The sequence below is a fragment of the Falco cherrug genome, chromosome Z (assembly GCF_023634085.1).
Source record: "Falco cherrug isolate bFalChe1 chromosome Z, bFalChe1.pri, whole genome shotgun sequence".
NCBI lineage: Eukaryota > Metazoa > Chordata > Aves > Falconiformes > Falconidae > Falco > Falco cherrug.
Genome location: NC_073720.1, coordinates 31,539,709 through 31,565,592, shown reverse-complemented (window position 1 = coordinate 31,565,592; position 25,884 = coordinate 31,539,709). Strand labels below are relative to the sequence as shown.

The 25,884-nt window shown below is 37.1% G+C and overlaps 1 protein-coding gene across 4 annotated transcripts in view; it reads right to left on the bottom strand.

The window, feature by feature from the left end:
* KDM4C (lysine demethylase 4C) overlaps positions 1-25,884 on the bottom strand; it is a 298,051-nt gene that overhangs the window by 142,170 nt on the left and 129,997 nt on the right. For all 4 annotated transcript variants that reach the window (XM_055698674.1, XM_055698675.1, XM_055698676.1 and 1 more), the window contains exon 9: positions 420-613. In XM_055698674.1, coding sequence (XP_055554649.1) covers positions 420-613 — 194 coding nt within the window. The remainder of the gene's footprint in view (positions 1-419; positions 614-25,884) is intronic.

Below are 25,884 nucleotides of genomic sequence, written 5' to 3'. Positions count from 1 at the left end.
ATGATAACTTTCCATTTTAACCTTTGCCTCAACTCTTAAGAGACTTCTCTCCTGTATTCTGGTTTCAGATGACACTAGAAACAACAGTAACCACTCACAACTTGAAAATTTCCATGGAATAATCTCTACTAAAGAAAGATTCTAAATACCACACTGGAATGCATTTTGATGCTCTCCATACTCATTAACTTCAGCTATCCACATAACTCTAAGTTAAATTAATTTTTCATGGTCATTCTGAAAAAAAAAAAAAAAGACTTGATTGTCCCCAAGTTCGTTTTAACACAGAAAAAAAGAAAAAAAAACTTCATCTGAAGTAAATGAATTAAAATAACACATCAGAGAAAATGGCAAAAGAAACAAAAACAAAACTGGCATCAGTGAAGACAATTAAATGAAAAATAACAAAACAGAAATACCACTGGGGAAACTTCTTTGCTTTCCTTCTTCTCTGTAGCCAGGTCTTTAATTCAGGTGTTGATTCAGGAGTTGGTTTTGTATGATCAATGGTGTACAAATCCTTCCCCTGTTTCCACAGCTGGTATCTGTCTGGTTGAAACTTCCTCACAAAGATGTCCATAGATATCGTCACCATGTCTTTCATACAAGTGCACTTCAAGAGAAGACAGGAATTTATAAATGGTAAGTAATAGAACATGCCACAGTTTACAGTAAAGAAAGTCCAAAAAAAAAATCCCACATGTGAAAACCAGCTCTACTTTGATCAAAAATTTCCTTTCTCCCCTCACTTCTTCAGGGGGTAAGGATCTTTCAAGAGAAGACACTATCTGAACAAATGTGACACACTAGGATTCCACAAAAGTATTCACGGACACTCCATTGTTTGATTAACTCCTACAGGTTAAGACCAAGAAGAAACTATTGCATTTATTTTAGCTTTGTTAGCCGGTTTTTATAGTGCAATACCATGTTGAATCCAGAGACTGCACAAACCTTCTGTGGCATCACAAGTTTCTTTTCAAAATAACTCACGCAGTACCTGTCTGACCCAAAAGTCTTTGCAGGTGTATAGTCCTAGCTTCTAACTCTTCAAAACAAAATGCATATGAGTACCGTATCAAGTTATAGTTTTGCCAAGGTTTTTCTACAAAGAGGAAGACACAAGCAGGAGAGGGTAATATTACGTTTAAGGTCTAGAAAGGTGGGTTACAAATGTATAATCTGACCTGCGCAATGCAGACCCTGAAATCTCATGAGGAACTTCCCTCATCAGCTTTAGTCCTTGATTTTAGTCCCCCCCAAGAATGTTTGCATTGGTTTTCTTTACAAATTATGCGTATGAGTGAAATATTTTAGACTTATTTGAATAAACTCTTAATTATGGTCATTGAAAATGCAGAGGAGTGTTCACTTGGCATACTTTAGATGCTGAGACAATTTTCAGACTAAAGTTACTGTCCCTAATGCTCAAAAATACCTAGTATTAGGAGATTGCAATAAGTAAATCAATATGCCTAGAGCACATAAACTATTGTGGTGGGTTAACTTTGGCTGACTGCAAGGTGCCCACCAATCTGCTCTCTTTCTCCCTCCTCAGCAGGACAGGAGGAGAAATAAGATGAAAAAGCTCACAGGCTGAGACAAGCACAGGGTGATCACTGACCAATTACCATCACAGATTTAACCTGAGGAAATTAATTTATTGCCAATTAATAACAGATTAGGATAGTGCAAAATAAGAACAAAATTAAAGCCAGCTTCCCTCAACCCCCTTTTTCCCAGGCTCAATTCCACTCCTGACTCTGGTGTCTGCAGGGATGTTTCTCTCACGTTCTCCTCACTCCTCTCTCTCACAGCTGCTGCACTGTGCTTTTTACCCTTTCTGAAATATGTTATCCCAGAGGGGCCACCAGAGTCACTGATGGGTTCAGCTTTGGGCAGCAGCAGGTTCATTCCGAAGTCAGCTGGACCCGGCTCTGTCTGACATGTGGGCCAGCTCCTGATCCCTTCTCATGGAAGCCACTGCTGCAGCCCCCCGACACTACCCACACCTTGCCACGTAAACCTGACTGGCTAAAACATACAGTCTCAAAAGGAAAAAACTTTTAAAGAACTTGGTGTTACAGCCAAATGACTCTGTTAAATGGTAAAACTGAGAGTGTTGTCTTTCAGGTGAACAGATATATAAAAAAAGAAAAGGTAAATTCATAGCCTGGCCTTCTGGTTTGCTACAGCTAGTTTCATCACCCCTTTTAAACAAGGAGGGTGTTTAATCATAGAAAAATTGAACACAAGAGACTGAATGCTTTTCTAATAACTAGTTTTCTGTGTGCTAGATAGCATTCTTTATCTGCTATTTCTACCCATCATTTCTAGTCCACTCCTCTTCCTCTTGAAAAACGTAAGATACATAATGGAAAGAAGGCATCCAAGACATATTAAAAATGCTTGGTTTCCTTTCAGTGTCAACATCAATATGCTGTGTATTCACAACATTGCCCCCTAATGCAAGACAGGAGAAAAAAAAAATCAACATAGAAACTGTAATTTTATGCAGCTGTCTTTAATGATAGTTCTTACCCAAAATATGATCTGAATTTTCCTTTTTCAAAAAACATGTATATACATACATATACACATATTCTGTAAAAGACTTAACCTTATCTGAAGCAGTATGTCTCATTCAGAGAGTCCTTGATCAGTCACAATGGACAGCAACAGAAAAGCAACTAAGATACTTTTGTATACTGGAAAGGTGCATAGATGGTCCACTGTAATATTAACTTTTCTTAATTAGATTCGTAACAAAAGCAACCAGTGCTGGTTTTTCTCTTCATTTAAACACAAAATCTTTTCATAGTCAAGCCATGTTGCTACACTGATTAGAAAGGGCTGTTAAACCAAAAATTTAGAGGTTTACTGGTTTTGCTATTAGACAGCAAGGCTTCCAGTGGTTTGGAAGAAAATAATTGTTTGTCAGCATTGAAGTAACAAAGAATAAAATACATCAAGAAATAAAATGCATTCTATGATGGAATGATAATAATATATGAAAAGACTCAAAATAAATTAAGTTTAAATGAGGCACAGAATTTCTGCCTGTCAGTAATCTTTGATCAGTTTCCACCACATTTTAACAGAACTACTGTAAATTACTTTAAAAATACAGACCGGGATTAGAAATATCAGAATGTTTTACAAGTTTCAAAGCGTTTAAAAACATACACTTCTGACTGAAATGTAACGGAGAAACATCGGGCTCAACAATATTACTGCTTGCCAAACAATAGAGGAAGACAGGCTTCTAGGCACTGAAGGCTGGAAATATTTGGAAGTATCATATCAGGCAACAACAGCAGGTACGTTTTGAAAACAATTTCCACTCATATTCCCTAAAATGAGCCAAGAAAAAAAAATATCTTTTGCTTTGATAAGTAATCTTGAGGATTTTTTGTTCTTAGTGGTGGTGGTGATGGTTTTTAACATTTTTTTTTCTTCATTTCCCATTTGACTGACTTGTAGCTGACAGTTATATAGCTTCCTGCTTGCAAGACAAAAAAATGACTGAAATATTCTCTCTAAAGCAAAACTAAATGTCATTCTGTTGAAGAAGTCTCTAGGGACAGACAGAAAAGGGACATGCTACTGTCTACTAAAATACAGTGATACTTTCATGCATCGCAATAATTTTGGAAACATCTTTTGATACTTTTAAAAGTAAATGAAAAATCGAAGTTTTTGGATCACCATGTAAAATACAATTGATGCTGCCATAGATAAATATTGCAGTCTTTGAACTAGAAGAAATTATTTTCTGTATGCAGTAGAATTAGTCTGATACATATTCTTCAATCAAAGATTAGTATTAGAAATCAGAATATTTCAGGGAACAGAACTCTATCACAAATCTTTGATACTACTAATATCATCAATACCAGCATTACTATTATTATTATTATTTATTCTAACAATGATACAGCCTGGAGGTAAGCAATTAAAATAACATTTATTAAAAGCTGCAAGCTTTATAGCAATGAATTGGAAGAAAAATGTTTCAGCAACTTTAATTGGTATAACTAAATGAGAGATACATTTGTAATATGAGAAAATTACCTAGGAGAGACATACTCTGCTGAAAGAATTTTTTTCAAACACTTGCTATTTCTGAATGGAAAAAAAGAATAACTATTTTGAGCTAAAAAATAATAATTAAAAAATTTTAATTGTTCCCGTTTTGCAATCCAGGAAAATTTAGCAGAATACAAGAAGCTTCTCAACCTATGCATTTTAAGAGTTAGACACATACTTAAGCACATTTTGAAATATGAACATTTTTCTTCTAAGTAGAATCACAGACTCATAGAATCATTTAGGTTGGAAAAAAACTTTCAGACCAAGTCCAACCATTAACCCAGGACTATCCAGTCCACCACTAAACCATGTCCCTAAGCACCTCATCTATGAACTTTTTAAACGCTTCCAAGGATGGTACTTCCACCACCTCCCTGGGCAGCCTGTTCCAATGCTTGACCACCCTTTCAGTGAATGAAGTTTTCCTAATATCCAATGAAGCCTTCCCCTGGCGCAACCTGAGGGTGTTTCCTTTTGTCCTGTTGCTTCTTATCTGGGAGAACAGACCAACCCCCTCCCGTCTACAGTCTCCTGTCAGGCAGCTGTAGAGAGCAACAAGGTTTCCCACCACCACCACCCACCACCACGCCCCCCCCCAGCCTCCTCCTCTCCAGGTTAAACAACTCCCGTTCCCTCAGCTGTTCCTCAGAAGACTTGTGCTCCAGACCCTTCACCAGCTTCATTGCCCTTCCCTGGACACACTCTCACTGAGGTAACTGTAGAATTCATGTTCTGAACATGGAGCATATTGACCCATTAACATCTATGCTAGTACCTAAGAACACTTCTTGAAACACGTGCCATTAAGAATCAAGTACATGCCTTAAGGGTCTTTCTAATACTGCATCATTAATATTTACACTCTTTCATCACACAGAATCACTGGATTTTTAAAAATAAGAAAAATATTCACTCTGTAGAGAGTATCATATTTTGCTGTAACAGAAAGTAAATTGATGATTTCTCTTATTATTTGACTAGTAGAAGGGGACTAATATTTCTTAGTACCACAGTTCTAAGCACCAAGATGTATATCCAGAGTCAAGCCTTTGTGATTCATATCTTTCCCTTTTAATGAACTATACCTAATGATGTATCTTCCAAGATGTGAAATCATGTCCTTATCCACAAAAATACCTTCTCAACCTAAACGTCAGTTGTTATACTACAGTATTACAATACTGAACACATTAAGCTTAAGACAGCTGGAAGATTTTGGACATTTTGTACATTGCACATTGGATTTTGTTAATGAAAATGTGATTTTCACTTTATCTGAAATCTACTTTGGTTAAAATTCTTCCAAAGTCTTCATTTGAGGAGTAGTATTCCATTAGGTTAAATTGTTGTCCTTCCTCTACGTAATCATTACAGGGAAAAAAGAGGCACCTAATTCACATTACACCTGTACAGCAGGTAAACCCTTTTACTACACATCTGTGGAACAGCATGTTGTGAAACCTAACAGTCAAGAGAAACCATGATAAGTTCTCTTCTTTGTAAAGAGAAAACGGATTTTTACAAAACACATAATAAACCATGAGGCGAATATTGGGCTGGTAACCTTCTTTATATGCTACACAAGCCCCAATCCACAAAGCTTTCTCTAAAAATGATCTAATCAATTTTTCACTGATACACCTTCCTAAGTGCTTATAATGATTAAAGCTTTCTTCACGGTACAGTGGCAATGATGTATTTATTGGAGACATTTTAAATAATTTAGATTCTTCTTACCAGCTTAACTTCAACTCCACTGAATAGACTATTTCACCCACTATATTTACTCTTCTTGTAATACTTTGAACAAAGCATGTTCAAACAACATAAAGAAATGCATTTTCATTAACAACAATTTAAAGTTACTGCAACTGGAACAGTTTCCTGTGGACTACCTGAAGAAGTGCTTGATAGTGTTAGGAGAACAGGATTTAATTAATCCCGGTGATCATCACTGTTCTTTGCTATGTAATCAGGCAGTGACATGTTTTCATACTGACCTTTTGGCAACTTGTAGGCAGTGTTGCAGAAACCTTTGATATCAGTTAGCCACCTCTGCAAGCTTCAGTAGATCAAGCCTTCCTTTGATAAGTCATAAAGAGTACACTCACTTTTCCCTGATACATCCAGTCACACACAACAAAAATACAAATTCAATACTCTTTATACATATCCCACAATGTTTTGGGCAAATAATAGAACAAAGTGTTTCTAATAAATTCATTACTTGTATTCATTTATGCATAAGTAAATAGTCTGCAATATTTAAATAGTGCATTACGAAATACCTGGTTTTTTTCTGGATTCCTATTTTCAGTTTGTTTTACACTTCCACATAATCCCACCTACACATTACTGCACAAAAAAAGACTCATTATTACACAGAACTGATTCCATCAGCATCAGATGCTATTGCAAAAATGCAGCCATTTTCCTCCAATTCCTTTGAAACCTGGGCAACAGAAACACTATGACAGGACACAGCTGAAAGAACCCCAACTTTCTTTCACTCCTCAGCTCTTCTTTATCTTATCTGCCTGTTAACTCCTTTTTGATTAAAGTCTTTCTTTGCTTATATGACCCAGAAACCAGCATGAGTTAGGCGTGTAGATGAGAAACCCAATGAAATTTAAAATGGAAGCTATGCATCAGTCTATGATCCAAGGAACTTGCTGGAGAGAGGTAAAGATGAGGACAGAAAGGTATTCCTACACACAGCAAGAGGCGAGGAGATTTACATACATTTGGTAATTTCACAGTCGTCCAACTCTAAATCCAAGCTGTCATCCAGAGTAACTGATTAATGTACAGCTCAGCATTCTAACTCACCAAGTTTCAACACCTATCCATGCAGTAATTTTAAGCATGGGGGGAAAGGGAGGACTGTTGCAATACATGCTGCCAGATACAATGCAGTGCAAACTATAGTTGCTAACAAAGATCAACCCTTTTGAGTGCAAATAAAACAGTTGAAAGGGTATCTCCATAAGACAATTGTTTAAGGTTACTGCTGGTTTGGGGGTTGTTTGGGGTAGGGTGGGACTTTGTTTAGGGGTTTTTTGTAACGTACCTTCAAAATAAATCCTTGGGTTTCCACTATCCTACACTTGTGTGTCCTACTACTCTAAATCCTTTACTCATACCTTTCCTGGCACTATTCTTGCCCCTTGGAAGATTTAAAATCATTATCTATTAACTTTTTTCCTCCTCCTTCTGATTTTACTCTGTATTTCTAGCCAAAATTCTTCTCATATTTCATTCACATTCACTTCTCCATCCACCCTTGATGCCTATACACAGAAACACTTTGCCTGGAGACTTTACCTCTCTGCTGTGTGTCAATCCTTCTCTTAGCTCTGCATTGTTTCCTTTCTTAGTGCCTTTGGACTACATTTCCTCAGATCCAGAAAATGAAGTCTTCTGTCCCTTAACTTAAATAGTCCTGTAACTCCTGTATTTTAAAATGGAAGAATTTAGACCCTGTGAAGTTATAATTTATTGCGAAGAAATTAATCTCCGTCTGCAGCAGACCAGAATTAACCCATTCTAAAATATCCCCTGAAGTAAGAAAACAAACACTCTGTGCAATAATATGTGTGTGTTTATATATATCATTAGAAACCATAACTTGTTGTGCAATACCTAATATGGACCCATTACCATGTCATTCCTCCTCTTGATTACACAAATTCCAAGTCATTATCACAGATTTACTTACAGAAAGTTTACTACTATCAAGCATAGAAAAGGAATTTACAAATCACTCAAGTACAGCACTTCTGAATAATTACATATATCCTTAGCTCATGAAGTACAGCAAAGGGATAGTTGTAACATATCGTAGGTATGTCGTTATAATAGGAAACGTTCCTTCTCTACTCCTAAAAAAGAAATCGATAGGTTATCAATTTGAAAATTGTATTCCTACATACCAGCTGGGGAAACCCTCAAATTAGAACTCAACATATGGTAGATTCAAGGGGGTTCTGGGAAAGAAGACACACATACACACCTGGTATGAGAAGACAGGCTGAGGAATAAGAGCTTTTTCTGTTGATTTGAAGTGTTGTTTATTGGCCAAAACAAACTGTTTCCTCCATTGCATTATTTAAGACCATTTTCTGGCACAATTAATATATCTATCTGTGTATCACTACTACTGCTGCTAGTTATTCCAGCAACCCCAATTATTGTCAGGGCTTTCAGAAGTCTTTTTTAAATTCAGGTTCAGGTTTAACAATAACTGAAGATTCATGGTAATATAACCATATGAGTATAGACACATCTTTTCCACCACCATTTGAATTTTTCAGAGCTCCAAACCTAGCTACCACTATTAAAAATTATGGTTGCATTTACACGTGATAATGCTCACAGACAGATTGTGTTGAAAACTAAATACTGTTAAGAGTCATCTAAAGCCTTAGAACTGCTGAGCGCTCCTCAGTGTCAATTCTGAAGCACAGCACAGCAAAGGGAGTAGTGACTTGCCCTTATACTAATCAAAGGATAAATTACTTTTTAAAGTTCAGAAAATATTTTTTTCTAAAACTTTGAAGATTTCTAAAATGTATGACATATTTTTCTCAGGTTTTACCTTTTAGCATCTAGAACATTGTATTAAGGGATGTTAAAACCAGCAAATTAATGTTATCAATGGTAAATCACAGTACATAATGACTTCTGCCTGAGGGAAGAATGCAATGAAATTCTAATCAGAGGGAAAAGCTCTGGCCAAGTCTCATGTGAAGCATGTAAAGCACCATCATATTCATTAAATTTCCTTAAGGCATATGACAAACTCTTGCAAAAACCTTGTCTCAGTTTTTCAAAACTTAGATGCCCAGAATTCATCACTCATGCGATGTACATCTTGTACTTTCTATAAATGCTGAGTGAAACAGCAGACTGAATCAACCACTGTTTACTTCATATATCAATAACCTCACTGCTCCAATTGTTAGGAGTTATTCTTTACTGAAAATTCACAAAGGATAAGTACTACAAAAGTTAACACCTAACAGATTTATTCTAGATCATCAATCTATGTAATTATTTTTTGACCAAAATGATTCTTAAATCAAGTTATGTCTCCCAAAAACACTCCATCTGTACTCTTGCCCAGCAAAGCAGAACAATACTTAGAAAATCTATATACCTTCCAACAAATAATGAAAAAACCCTGTAGTTCTATACATCTTCATACCATGAATTTCAAAATGCTTTGCAAATATTAATGTTTCTTCCTGGTAACAGAGAAGAAGAAATCAGACCACAGAAAGGCTTGTTTGTCAAGGTCACAAGGAAAGCCACAGTCAGAATTGAGTCTAGAATATATTTGATTTTCAGTTCCCTGCTCCAGATGTTAGACCTCATTTCTAACCTGAACAGAGTAAAATTATTATCCCAGTTCTCAAAATAATCTCTTCTTTTTTCCCCCCAAGGCTTTCCTACTCTTCCAATTCTATTACAGAGAGAGAAAGAAAAAAAAGGGCAGAAAAATAGTAGTGCAAAAAATGATTATATGATCCTACCACATATTTTAAAAGGTAATAAAACCCCAGAATTTCAAATAATCCACAGCTATCTATTAACGTAACTTACCCTTCAATAAAAGATGGAAAGAAAAGAAACTAGCTATGCAATGTTCTAACACTAATTAAATCCAAACTCAGTAAGCAATGGAGCACTGTGATATTAAAAATAAATAAATAAAACAATAAAATACCAAAACTCCAACCCTTGAAAGAAGAGGAATGCAAAGAAAAACCAAAAAACTTCTGAAGTTAGAACAAACTTCAAAAGGATGATTTTCTGTCATTGTTAAGTAAACCATGGGGCTGAGAACAAGGCAGTGTTGATGCTCTCTTAACACCTTGAGAAAAGGGGCTTTGTGACACAGATTGTCTAGGTTTGGCAAGGTAGGAGAGGATGAGAAAGCAGGAGACAATGTCAGTAAGAAAAAAACTGCAGAATCCTCTATGACTTTTTCCTCTAATTAATAAAAGCTGTATGGAAAACCCATCAAAAGTTGTCCTGTTCAGACACTGACACGTTCGTGCTATAAGCCATCTTGCAAGCCATCTTGCAGGCCTATGAAGCAAGCCCCTCAAATGTTCCTACCGGGGTACTGAAGTGCCAAGTTGAGTGTGAAAACAGTAATACTAGAAGAATGAAATCTACTCACAACTCAACTCTTACAATTAGTATCTTGGAACACTAGGCTCAACTATTAAAATTACTCAAACATATAACTTGCAAAAATATGAATCAAAAGAGCGGAACCAGAGCATTACATATTTTGCCTGCCGCAAAGAGGAAAGAGTAGCTGAACCAAAGGAAAATTCATTGCATGAAGTACGCATTCAAAATAGGGTGAAACTACCCCTAGACATTTTTTGAAGAAATAGAATGTGCTTCTGTTGACTAAAGCTCTCATACAAAAAAACTGACTCACTGATGCAAAGCAAAGTCCCTTCTAGCAAGCACTGGGTTATCAACAAATACATCATTGTCACTGAAGATCCTAGAGAAACATCTGCCAATAGTCATGGAAAATTGAACCCATTCCTAGAAAATATGAGTTTCCAGCTAACAAATATGATAGACAAACAGAAAGGCCCAGTGTAAACAGAGACAGAATTCAATTTAAACTCCTAATGAAAAAAAATGACAGACCATTCAAAGCAATGGAATTTCCTTCCACTCAAGTGGAGAAAGAAATGAAGGAACAATGATGTTGACAACACTTTTATGGCTTATGGTTTCTAAAAGAATGATAATCAAATGAAGGACTTGACAGAAGATGATGACCAACATTCCTCTTACCTCAGCTAATTTACCATGCCCTGGAGTTGGGAAAATAAACATTTCTTCAGTATTCACTGAAGCAGTGATCACAGTTCCTATGCTGACAACTATGGATATAAGGCAGAAACTTTCCTGAAAAAATATCTAACAATTCCGTTCTAGCGGTGGTCAAGCTTCTCAGAGAACAGTAAAAAAAAAAAAAATACACTAACTCCACAGATATATCAGATACATACATGTAATTTGTGTCTATGTTCATCAACCCATAAAAGAGAATGAGAGTTAAAGCAAACTGAACACCACCAAGTGTTACAATAGGTAAGAATGAATATGAACCCAGTATACAGAGCTGAGTGTGGAGCAGGCAGACTCATTATCAGATAAGAAATTGAAAACCACTTACTAAGGTACTAGAATTACTTGCCATGTCTTTGGTTCAATACATTTTATTAAACCAGTCTGTAACAGGACTGTTCTCAATCCATTAGCTCTTTGTCTTATGAATCTAGTGCAGCTAATATCTCCAAGTATCAGTATTACTTGGAATAGAAGCACTGACTTGCCATTAGCCTGTTCAGAAGTAGGCTAGATGGTCAAATTATTGATCCAAGAAATATCTGGCCCCATCAACAACTGCAATAAACAATAAAAATGCACATATTAGAAAAAAACTATTTTTCTAATTTTATCGAGAGATTCACTTTGTGATGCATTAGCTAGGATGCTGTTTTGCTGCTCAGGAAATACAGAATGAAAAAAGTTTGGTATTGCAAAGCATTATTACTATATAGTACTGGACAGTCAAAGAACTTCAGAACCAAGACCTGTACAGCTATGTAAAAGAGCAGGCAGCCACATACATCCACAGTCTTTCTCCCACACTCATACATCCATACAAGATGTTCCAGGCAACCCTCTGAAGCTATGAAAGTAGTATGACCAGAGATCTGTGTGGCTGCAAAGCATATCATATCATAAAGTCATCACAGAATGGGTTGGTCGGAAGGGAACTTAAAAGATCATCCAGTTCCAACCCCTCTGCCGTGACCAGGGACACCTTCCACTAGCCCAGGTTCCTCAAAACCCCATCCAGCCTGGCAATGAGCACTTCCAGGGATGGGGCATCATTACTTTCTTGGCTTTGTGACTGCACTATTACCTATTTATACCAGCCTATACACTACCACAACTCCTTGGCATTAGGAGGTTGTGAAGAAGCACATTCAAAACAGTTTTGTCTTCATCAGTAAGTAGCTATGGATGATTCTTGACAAGCCGTATGTTTAAACCAAAACCTCTTTACTATGCCTTAGTATTTTTAAATCTGCATACAATTAAATGGGAGCTAACGGGTAAACTTTTTAAAACACTTTTCTAATACAGATAGAGCAAAAGGCTGCATAAGTGAAGACAGAAGGCTCACAAACTTACCTAGCGAGGGTTATGAAGCAGTAAGAGGAACTTATGAAAAATGTTACCAAATGTTGATCATTTGTAGCAAATAGATTGAAAAGGCATCGCACTGTTAAGGCAACTTTGCTTTTATCAAACAGTATGCTTAGTATAGTTTTTTTCCTTTTCTTTTTAAACAGAACACAATAAAGAATGTGTGTCATTTTATCATTATACATTTTGGGTGGCTGTAGAAGATAAAAGGATCATTTAAGATCTATATGTCTTCTTTCAGTAGTTACTTTAAGTAATCAGAATTGCCATCAGCCAATTGTCCCTTATGTTTTGACAAAAGATCAGGATTCTGCTTGCAAGAGAGTGACAATATGATGTGATGCCTATTGAATTTTTCTGCCAAATGAATAGAAGATATTTTCCCACAACACTGCATGGAGATAATTTCTATAGTCACAAAGTCTAATAAAACTAATTAAGCTTCTACAGGCAAAACAAAATTATGGCTAGCTTCCTGTGGATTGGGCCCAAAATTTAGGATAAGGAGTTCATAAAGAGAAGCTGTTTGATGTTTTCAAGATAATCAGGTAATCAGATTTATGTCTCCATAATCAGCTCATGTAGGAAATTAAATATGAGTACTTATACCTAAGGATTTTGGGTGTGCATAGAAACCTAAATGCTACATTTCTGATGCTGTCATATCCTTAGGTGTATTTGGTTTAATCAGACACAAGACTTTAGACATGGACTTCACATTACTGTGGTTCTTACTTAGAAAGCATAAAACGTATTTATTTTACTGATTTTTAGTCCATTCCAAAACATATGTTTATTCCACCTGAAATAAATTAAACTGTTGTTGAAATGTAAAGGCTTTAACTTCATAGAAATATCTTCTTTGCATTTCATGCAAAAGAATATTGTGTTACATTACTTCCCCTCTAAAGGGCCTTTACAGGAGGTTTATATTTGGCAGGGAGAAAACTGATAAAACCAAACAAATAGTCCTGTATGATATCTCAGTTGCTTTTTAATCTGTGAAAAGTCTATTAATCAGACAGAACATGTCCAAAGAGTGAAGGAGATTTCTGCATCAACTCTGCATTACCTTCCAACAGTTCCATACATTTCTATGAAACATTCTATCCCCACTTGCAGCTAGCCTGAAATCTATCATAAAATAAGCTGGTATCAGTTGCATAGGCTGGCAGGCAGTGAAGACCAGTCTAAGATAATTCGACCTCATTCCAGCCAACTGTATTTCTAGTTTTAAAAAACTCACATCTGTATGTTTTATACAGCAACACCAAAAAAAAGGCTATATATAGATGTGTAAAAGGAAATCACTATATGCAGTTCTTTTATTTATGCATTGAAAAATGCCTTCCTATTCTGATCTATTAACTGTCAAGAAGAAAACCTACATAAATACGTTCTACCTTCATGAATATGTTCTTCAGGGGGAAAACAAACAAACCAACCACACCAACCAAAACAGCAGTAGCTTTCCATTAAGAAATCCAAAAGCCATTTTTCCTGGCTGTTTGACACAGTAAATTAAAGTGGGGGAACTAGGTTTAAAAGAAGAGAAAAAAAGATCCATATGAAATATTTTGACTATTCTAATTCTACATTAAATACATTTTATATAGATTCAGTATTGCAAAAGTGGAATATTGTCAGCAACTCAAGCCCTACTCTGCCCTTAAACACTAACACTAAAAAAGTAAGCTGTCTATGTAACCAGACAGTTAAACCATTTTTATCAAAACTCCCTAATGTAGTACCCAGTTAAAGCAGAAGAATCAGAATCTGTTACATATTTCCATCAATTTTAATAATCTTTTCCTTGCTTGCTGCATATCTAAAAAGCTACCAATTTTTCAAGAAAACAATAGCTTACATTCTGTAATAGTTCTAATTAAGAATCCCAACTCTACAAACAGAATTAAGGTCAATTTCAATGTAATGTCCAAATTTCTGGGCATTTCCATTCCATTTTGAAGAATGGATGATGGAGGTGAATTCCTCAGTTGGAAAGCCTAAAATAGAAGACCTACCATCTTGATGTTCAGTCACCTGCATTCAAAAATAAGGTGATGCTTCCTTGAGGAACCTCATGAGCTTAGTTAATGCAACTCTATGTTCTGATTTGCAGGAGATTTCTCTTTAAGTTCAGGTGTGGCATTCTAACATGAATACACCTCATATTGCCCTCAAAGAACCATTACTCTCATCTCATTCATGCAAAAGCTGTGATTATGTCCTTCTATTAACACATTTTTTCCCAAAAGTAAAAACTGATGTTCAATTACATATCTTGATGACAGAACCAACGAGAGAGGAAATTAAACTATGCAGTAAATAGAACGGAATATGTGAACATCTTCAGTGAAGGATGGAAATGACCACACAATTATTTTTTTTTCTCCTAACATTTTTTCCTTATTCCCTGTTAAACATACGTAAGTACTTTTAATTCCAAATTCTAGAAAATAGCATTTAAAAGTTTTGTGTTCAGCATGGGTCTCTGAATACTTAATAAGGTTATTTTTTATTTATATTGCATGTGATAAGAACAAATTAGATCATTAAATTTTAACATTCCATGGAGGAATGATAATGGCTTTCTGATGATGTCAGAATAGTTAGTATAAAACTTTTGCATTTACTTTTCCAGTGCGATCAGCATCTTATTTTATTGTGCAGATGTCACTCTACCAAATTATTATCAGATTGTTCCATCTTTAAGTAGATCATTCTATGCCATATGTTTGTGTAGGAATTAAGATTCTTGCACTGGAACATACCATATTGTGCTCTCTCACTAAAATACAGTTAAAGAATTAATGCTTAATAGACACATGCAGTGAACACTAAACCTGCCACTGGGAATGATGTGACAAAAAGGGGAACATTACTTGATGTTCTTTTCAACTGTAACCAACTATTTGGAAAAGAACTAGTAATCTAAACTCAAGACTTGTACAATCATGAAATCACAACAGGGAAGATGGAGGGATCGTGAATTATATTCTTTTGTAAATTGCCTGTAAGCTTATCTATCTTCTGAGAAAATGCCAAGTTTCTTCAGCTTCTTTTGACTTCAATGGAAGCTGACGATGCAGCATGCCTTGCAAAATCAGAAGCTTTGTGAATATAGCTAGTTTAAAGTGCAAGTAAAACAGGGTTCAAGACAGTCACAAACAGAAGAAAATTTAATTTAAAAGAAATTATAAAGACAGCAACCTGGATCAGGAACATTGGTGTTTTATCCAAATTCATCACAAGTATAGATGAAGTGTTTGTTACAGGAAAAAAAAGTAGCAAGATGACCATTCTAAAAGGAGATGCACATCTTAAAATCATTTTTCTGTGAAACATTTACTCATTAAATACCACATCTTCTACCCTGTATACACTAAAAAGACAAAATGACCACTTCCAACTTCTTCACGACTGCATACAAACAAATACAGAAGGAACTGCAACGGATTTATTGCATGCTATGTCTTCATTTTCAAGGATAACATTCTTCTTCAATTCTTATGTCAACTGCAGCAAGCAGAACTGCTAAAAAGCTCTACCAAAAGTTTACATTCTTCATATAGTATCAAGTGGAATGAAATATATCACCTAACAAAAGCTCTGCAATTGCCACAGAAATTTCCACAATAACCTCTTTTGCTAGGTACCTACCAAATGAGGTCTGAGTCGTGAGGGTTTTTTTGTTCTATGTTTATTTCTTTCAGGCTGATTACAAGGGAAATTGAAAAATAAAGAAAAAAGATAACAAGCAGTATACTGTCAGTACTAAAAGTCATCTACTTAAAGACACACTAGTTACTTTTCCTTTTTTTAAGGACAGCCTTTAAGCAGGTTGAGATTTCATTACTGCTCCAATTCTGGGGACCATAACAGGCAATACTCCAGTTTAAAGGAAGTAAAACCAAGTGGTTCTAATGACAAAATGAAAACAGATTCAAGATGGCTATTCCTATTCCACAAGAAGCAAAAGGGTGGGGTTTTTTCCCCTTGTTGGCCTCCTGCTCTGGAACTCAGCATTCATCTCTGAAAAAAATAAGCCTAATTCATTCCTGCCATATACTTTTGCAGTTCTATTTAATGTCCATAGAATTACAGCTAAGCCACATGTCTTTTCCCCTACATGAGCTACAAGGTTGCCTACTCTAATACTAAAAAATTATCAGGTGGTGATAATAGAAAAGGTATTTTGTTATGTCCTTCTAAACTGTTTTTACAGGACCCCAGTCTGGAACTCCACTTCTACCTGGCATAAAAAAAATTCACTGTGATATTAGCCTAAATATATTCATAGGTTGCCTGTGTGATTTCTTCATATTGTACTGGGGTGAACATTTTCATACTTCAAAGGATAATGTTTCTAAACCCACCAGGTCTGCAACAGAACCAGAGGATTTGGTTACCTACAACTCACGTACAGTTTGGTGTTCTGGACCCATCTAACAGACAGAAGAATTACGCCTACAAGGGAGAAAACCAGAAAGCTAAAATGCAGTTATACATAAAATTGTAGCTTGCTTCTCAATCCCACTTCTGTGCCTGTGCTACACATTCAGCTCTGCTCTAGTCAACAAACTAAGGGGGTTTTAATTTGTTTTCAAATAAGAATCCTCCCTTTTGAACAACTTTTTGAATTAACTTTTCTTGAATGTTAGTGATCGGAATTGCATCGTCTTTCAGACGGGTTTTACCATGGTCTTCTACAATGACTGTGACATTTTCGTATCACCAGCACAAAAACAAAAAAAAGTTGTTTCTGATACTATCTACAATTGCATTTCTTTTATTCAATAACATCCCGTACGGTTGTCACAGTTATCAGCTAGAGCAGACCCAAAGTCCACATCATTTCTAAGTGACGAGGTCCCAGCTGCCATCCCTGTTACTCACACCTTAGAGGACCACCTTTTTAAACTACTAAAGAAGCAGATGAAACTGAAGCATTTGACATTGTGGTGGCTAGCATATGTCCACCAGAAGCAGTGCCAAGGCACTCTCCCATTTGTGCAACAATATCACTTAGGACTAAGAGACATTTTTCTTCACATTTGAGAAGATACACACACTAGGGGTATGACAGGATGGCAGAATTGCAAGAGAGCAATAGAGTAAAAATCCTTCCCACCTCACCACCCACCCCTGCTATGGTTTCAGCATTTTAAAACAGAGGTGATTAATTTCTTCATCAAACACAAAATAATAATATTTATTAAATAACCACAACGACAAACAGCAAAAATTACCCATTGAGGCAGTCCCACTACTACCACTCCACAACATCTTAGGCTCAGATTTAATTCCTAGCTTGAATACTTGTGCTTAAGGTTTCCTACCCTTCCACGTGACTTTTGTCTGCAGTCCTGTTACTCAAAAATTTTATTTGCTCAAGTAGTATTTCTAGGTTTCTGGGAAACAGAAGATTCTCTAAACTTGGAAAAGTGGCAATTATTTTACATTTGAATAAATTGGGAAACAGCAAGTAGATTTCTAGTAACTACAGCCAAAGGAATCTGTCTCAGATTTTTCTGCCTCACCCAACAGGCCTCTTTCTCTGATGCGTCTTGAATGTTCATGATTCTCACAGCCTGCCAGCCAACCAAGGAGACAAGGCTTAAATCTGTAACTGGGCTCAACCTACATGCTACAGACTTGTTGTCTGCAAGACTTAGTTTCAGAATCTGTGACCAGTAATTAATACAGATTTTCACAGCTCTTTCATCCAAAGAAGGTTTTAATCTTAAAGAAACAAGTAACTCAATGAAAAACAATGTTTAAACAATGAAACATCATATCTGTTTTCCACAAGCTTAGCTCAGTTGCCTCAGATGACACATGCAGTCTCAATCTCTACATCTGTTTTTCAGTGAATAATTCTCAAACATTTCCCTAGGACAACTAGGAGATTTAGTTATTAACATTAACAATAGCATCATGGTAGCTTCTTTAACAGACTTGCTATTGCATCACAACATTGCGTATGCAGCACATTTCCAACACAGTCACACAGCAATGCCTTCCTTGCTGCAGGACCAGGTCTAGTACACTGGTACCAAGCTGCTCTGCTTGTTTTACAGGCCTCAGTTCAAACACAGACTAAAGCCATTCCTACTTCCAAACCATATGCCGTATTCAAAACACTTTATTCTCTCCCCATATAAAAAGCACAGCAAAGTGCTGGTGCACAACATGTGCAGCACTGCCATTAACCAGGCGATACATGTTATGAAAGATACCAGTTACAGGCAGCAGGTAGACTAATCTTTACCTTGTTTCCAGGTGCAGAATGTTTTTTAGATTTTACAAAATGCTCTTCAACACCAACAGTTAATTTCTGTGTTTTTAATATAAAATAGCAACGCTGACACAGATCAATTAATTGCCTCCATAGACTTTTGATGGCAATTTTGAAATCAACTAAAGATTTGGAGAAAAAAACCACAAACAGGTAGTAAAGGTGATGTGTATTTAAATGCATTACATTCTCAACAATGTCAAGAATGCTTTCTACCTGTCAACAATGGTATCTTCCAGTTTATAGCGATTAACTTTTTATTGATTAAAAATATAACAATCCACTCTAATATGCTAGAACCGATATACTTCTTTCAAAACTTATATTTTTAATCAATAAAAAGTTAGCTAACAATCCACTCTAATATGCTAGAACCGATATACTTCTTTCAAAACTTAGCTACAGCATCACACCACTTAAATCCAGGCCCCTATATATAGAAGAAAATGACAGCATTGGAGTAACTTGCACTAGGACATTCAAAATCACTGAGAGACACAATAGACTGGAAAAGTATCTATGTTGTTACGGAACAATTTTACACTATGTAATTTGTACTGAAACAGAACATAAAATAAAAATTACAATTCACTATTTTTAAAAGTCATAGATAATTTGGCCTTTTTTTACAGTAGCTCAGAAACAATTGCAAAAGAAAACGCTACTACCCCACAGCCACATTCTCATTGCAGAGATTTTTATTTTCTTTGGCTTTCATGCTCCAGTTTTTCAACTATTAGAAGACTGAGAAAACAGTTGTGTGTAACCATGACTTTGTCACAATTGGCAACAGACTCTTCTGTTAATCACCACTATCCCAAATGGTACCCAGCTTGACAGGAAGTATGGCTAGGAACCAATTTAAACTCCAGCAATGAAAACGGTCTTAAAGGGAAGACAAATACATGGAAGACTGATTAAAAAGCATAGACCAAGGACATTCATACTTCCTTCCACCCTTGAATGCTCAGATTTAAAGTCACTTAGAAATTCCCAGGTAATATTTTGCTTCAGGAAATCATGAGTGCTTATCGGGCCATCACCCAAAGGAACCTAAACATACACAAATGACATACTAGCTTCCCCTTTAGTTTGACTGAGGAACATGTCATCTTGCTCATGCAGTGAAAGTGAATGATGCTGCTCAGAGAATACGATTATTTTTTTTTAATCATTCCTAACAGTATTTGTAACTGCCATCTGTAATAAGGTAAAATAAACTGATACTATTGAATACATAACAAAAGTTAAACTCCTACTCAAACATGGAAAAATGCCATTTTCCTTAATATCAGTTAGTATACAACAGTGACATCTTGTACATACACTATGAAATACTGGCAATAAGAACAGAGGTAAGGTTATTAACATGCAATATTTGTCTGATCTGCTACATATTACAAATCTTATATTCCACACGTCTAGTTTTATAGCGGCATGGCAACACTCCTAATGGACACTGTTAGAGTTTGATAATTAACATCCAGTTTGGGAAAATAAAGCATGGTACATGGCATGTTTTACAGCCCCAGCTTTAAGCCACCTGCCAAAAAAAATAAATAAATAAAAATAAACAACTGGAAAACCACCCCATCAAAAAAAAAAAAAAACCCCACACAACGAAACCAAAAAACTCCCAAACAAACAAAAAAACTCAAACACCAAACAGAACAAACCAGCACCATTCACTTCATTTGGGAAGACTGATTTTCTTTTTAGTTGGGTGTCTTGAACCTTTATTCAAGTAACACATGGTAGAGAAAACAGAGGTCTCATTACTGTTTCAAATACATAAAATCAAGCTCTGTTCGAGATCATCACTGAACAGTCACTTTCTTTGTAATTATCAAAAAGTATCAATTAACAGACTGCAATGATTGGTGAAAAATATTATGTAAGAAAACAACTCACAAAACAGGTGCCCCTACAGCCATAACTTACTAGCCAAATAAATATCCTGGTGCACCAGGCAACCAGAATTCCACTGCCAGTAACAAAATATGAGACACGCTCTGCTTTGGTCTTCAAGTCTTTATTAGAATATATAACCTTCACTTTTTACATAACAGCCCTGTTATCATATTTTCTTTCATGAGGAGCAAGGAAAGAAAGAAGCATAGCACAGACTTCAGACTTCAGCAGAGCAGATTTCAGCTTACTGAAGGAACTGGTTGATGGGATCCCAAAGAAGGCAGCTCCAAAGGATAAAAGAGTTCAGGAAAGCTTGCATATTTTAAAGGAAAACACTCTCCCAGCCCATGAGAAATTTGCCCTGATACTCAGGAAAACCAGCATGTTTAAATGTAGCCAGAGCTGGTTTGGCTAACAGTAACTGAAGACTAAGCTCCAAAGCAACAAGGCAGCACATGGAAGTTGGAGGCAGGGCAAGCCTGTAAAAGAATTTTAGGCATGTAGGGATGGTGTTAGGAGAGCCAAAGCTCATCTAGAGTTGACACTTGCAAGGGATATCAAATGGCAACAAGAGCAGCTTCTACCACTGCTCTAGTAGTAAAAGGCTGACCAAGTAAAGTGTGTGCTCACTGCTGAATGAAGACAGTGATGTACTGGCAGAAGGAACTAAGTAAGAGGTGCTTTCTTTGTTGCAGTCTTCACAAAGCCCCTCCACCTTCCATGCTCAGTAGTACAGTAGAAGAAGATGGCCTACCAACATGGATGAGAGCTGTCAACCATTCCTGCCAAAACTCAACCCATCCAGCTCCATGCAGCTGATGGGCTGTATCAAAAAAACTGGCTATTATCATAGTAAGACTGCTTTCTGTCATCTTTGAAGTGCTGTGGAGATGACAGGGGAAAGTACTGGTGACTGGACAACAGTAAACATTGCACACATCTTCAAAAGCAGGCCAAAAGGTGGTCCAGAAACTGCAGATCAATTGGCCTTCTTAGGTGTCAGAGACAAGTCATGAAACGAGTCATCTTGGAGAACACTTATAGGCACCAAGAGTGAATCATGACTGAATAACTTGATTGCCTTCTCTGACAAAATGACCAGATTTGTGGTCGTCAGTGGATGTCACTCACCTCAACTTTAGCAACACTTTCAACACTATCTCCCACAATATTTCTCATATTCAATTTTAGGCCTTACAGTCTGGATGGATGGACAATTAGATAGGTAAAATACTCACCAGATGGACAGTTCATTGCTGTGGTTTGTGGCTCATAGTCTACGTAGAGACCAGAACCAAGCAGAGTAACAGTAGCAAGGGTCTGTCCTGGGACCTAATATTTCTATCAGTGAGCTGGGTAAGGTGATGGATTATGGTGTCAAGTTTTCAGATGACACCAAGCTGGGGGACCAGTTGATATGTAAAGGCAGGGCTGATGTTCAGAAAGATCTGGACAGGTAGAAGGAATGGGCTGACAGAAGCCTACTGAAATTTAGCTTGTCCTCACCAATGTGTAACCCTGCTCTGGAAAGGCAAAGCACCCTGACATCAACAAGGGTCAGCAGCACCTTGAGTTCTACTGACAGCAGGGTAGCCAGCAGGTTACAGGCAGTGGCCATTAACCAGCTCAGCACTCATCAGACCGCACCTACTGGGATCAATTCCCTCCCTTTCTGTAAAATGTAGATAAAAAGAAGTGAGTTCAGCAGAGGTTCATCAAGGCAGTCAGAGAAAAGAACATGACAAGGCTGAAAAAGATGAATTTACTTAGCCTGAAGAATGGGTGAGGTGGTCTCAGTGGGGAAGCAACAGCAGCTCCCCAGTGCCTGAGAGGTTACCAAGAGAGCAGAGCCAGAGTCGTGGATCACAGGAAGGTGGGAGAGTGGGCATTAACTCAAACACAAGAGGTGCAAACTGTAGCTAAGGAGAAATCTTTTTCCCCATGAGGACAGCCTGGTAGTGGAGCCAGGACCCTGAATATGATCCTATGAAACATAAAAATAGTTGACAACTGCATCTACAAATCCTCGCATGCCAGGCTTATATAGCAGGATCTGAAAACAATAAGCACACACTGAAAAGGATTAAAGGCCAGTAAGTTTTTCCCATCAGTGATTATGGACGGTGAATTTAAGCTCTCTCGTTATGATATGCATGTAATTTTGAAAATGCCACTGGTTAGCAACAGAGGACAAATGGAAGAGATTGGTTGTATTCAGAGGTAAAGTCCAAGAATTATGGTTTAACAAGTCCATAAACTTAGAGTTGCACATTCTTCTGGGAGAGAGAAGTAGGAAAAACTTTTCCCATAACACTGATAAAGTGTCAGGTCACCAAAAACAACAACAACAACAGACCGTTCAGCAGGCCTAGTTAAAACACCTGACCTCTGAGCAACACAACCGAGGATTTCTCCCGAACCAAGTTAAAACCTATCAGTGCTGAACTGAATAAGGCAATTTCAGCTGCTTAAATGTAGTGGTTAACATGCATTCAAGTGAAGTTACAGTAAACTAGAGTGCAAAGACATATGATCATTTGTCCTACATAGAATACTGTCATTATCACATCTTCATTTTGGACATGCAATATTAGTGTAATTATAACTTGCTCACATTTTTAATGACCATTTAGTCTGACTTCATATTCAAATTAAATCTTTAGTCATACACTATAAGCAGGCTGTCTTTTGATAAAGTGCTTTTCCCTGATATGTTTAAGCTTTCTTATTCCTCGTTAGACTTCACGATTACTCAGAGCAATGCAGCCCCTTGCTACTTAAAAGCTAACATATTTTTTTAAGAAAAAACAGACTGACTGAAGAAAAGAGCTATCAATAATACCATCCACATTCAGATACAAAATTCCATGAAGGGGTGAATAATTCAATAATTCATCATGTGCAACTTCTGATAGGGTTATATCCCTGCTCTCACGGACATCTGAATTAATTGTGGCAGCTGGTGACTGGCTGTATGGCATGCTGTAAGTCTGACCTACTGTGAGGCCTCAGCAATGAGGCAGCAGCATGCTGGCAGAGATGGCACAGCAGATGCCCTTTTAGCGTTCACTGTCCAGACAGAAGCTACGCAAATACACCAGTCTGTAAATGGGAAGAAACAATTTAGGGTAAGGCAATGCAACCATGGATGAGGGAAAGACAGTGGTAACACAATGGAATTTAGCAAAAAGACACAGTACAAAACTGCTGCATACCTCTCTGTACCTCTCTGCTCTATGCTGGAGTAAAGATGCCCAAGATAGCCCAGCTACTAGTAAGAGCTTGCACAAACCTCCAGGCAACTTGCAGTTCTCTCCAATAGCCAAATAGCCTAAGTAATTACATTTGTGCATAGGACTTTTGTCAGCATGACTGAACTGAAGCAGTACCATTTTCACCACAGCTACAGACGCGTATCAAGAATGATGGGGATGTTTTGAATGCCATCTACAGTCCTGTGAGGATGACACAACACCCAAAGAACCACTTGTTGCAATCAGTTGAATCAGAAGTACAAATGAGAGCAAAAGACAGAAACCATGTGTGTCAAAACCAGACCTTTCCTCCAACTATAATCTTCATACACAGCACTCATTTTTAGTTTCTGCTTCACGAAGTTTGTTGAATGGGTTTCTGGAGAATAAACAACTCTTATAAACCAGACTTCTCACACCTAACAATTCACTGTATCTCTAAAAAGCATGGAGTTTGAATCTGGGCATCTCATGTACAGCCAGAGATGTTTTACATGGAAATCACAGGCACCCTTAAACAATATTTGGCAACCAAATACACTGAAAAATTAGATTTAACATTTTTTCCTGGGCACAGTGACCTCAGTAATAGCAATTTTATGCACAGCATTCATGAGTCTTTTTCAGTGCACAGTGATTTTGAAAGCCAAACCAAACAGACTTGGAGAACAGGGTAATAATTAGAAAGCATGTTGAGGGGTGGGGGGTCAGGGGGGAATATACATATATGTAATATATACATTACTATTCCTTCCCTCACTACTGAATCTGAAGACAGCTCACCTGGAAATAATTCACAAAAGGTGTTGCCTAAGATTTCAATTAATACCAAAACATCTACTATCTGCATAAAAAATATTTTTTTATATAACATAAACCAGAAATTTTTGTGTGATTATCCAGGAAAAAGAAGGTACAATGGCAGCTTATGTTAACATACCTGTACTAGCCTTCATGCACGAGCACAGGTTAGAAATAAAAAAGGAGGGCACAGAGGGGGGATGTTGGGAAACACCAGTAGTTAGAAACCAGGACAGCTATCCATGGTTACCAGAAAACAAGTACTCTCATTTCTCAGGCATGTTAAAATTACAGAAACACACAAAATAATTACACATGTGCTAGCACAGGCTACGATTAACTTTCATTTTGCAGTTTACTGTGTGCTACAAGCCAATGTTTGTCAAATTTAATGCACTCCACACCTCAAACCTTGCTACAGAACAAGTCAATCCATAAAACAACACTCTTTTTCCCACAGAATGTGCTGTACTTTAATAACCAGCTATAGTATCCAGAGAATTGCAGTTATACTGCATTTGTCCCTATGGACAGAAAGGCATATCTTGAATTCCCAGCATAATAAGACCCAAAGCCAAAAGCAGCACAGCTGTAATATAACATTTTTCAATGTAAATGTGACTGAGGCATTTAAGAGAAGACAGATTCCAAAATGAAATATAGCAGAGAGATTAGCAAAGCCACTACGACTCAAATAACAGTGAATTCTCCAAGGGTTCAAGCTTATCTGAGTCTCAGCAGCAGCATAATACAGCAAAAGCCCAAATCACAGATGCAGGGATTCTGAAGCACTACAGCAACTAGATATATACCACTAAATAAATCATCATCATGAAAATGTGATTTAACAACAATTCCTAAATGATGAAACTTTGTTTTAAGATTAAAAGCAGAATAGAAGCAGAAACTGAACACTGTCTGAATAGTATAAATTACTGCAGCGGGTGGCCATGGCAAGGTGTTGGTAGGGGGAGAGCTGCAGGGGCAGCCTCCATGGGGAGAGGAGACAGAGGCTGCCATGTCCAGTCACAGCCTGTTCAGCCAGCTCTAGCAGACCCATGGCAAGGCACAGCAGCCAAGATGGTGGTGCCTCTGTCAAAACATACTTCAAAAAGGGCAAAACCACAAAACAGTCAGAGGAGGGAATGAAAAAGAGAGTAAGAAACAGGAGAGGGAACACCAAGGTCACAGAAGGAAGGGAGAAGGGGCTCCGTGGCAGAGCAGGTATTTCCCTGCAGCCTGTGGAGAGCCCATGCCAGAGCAGTTGGA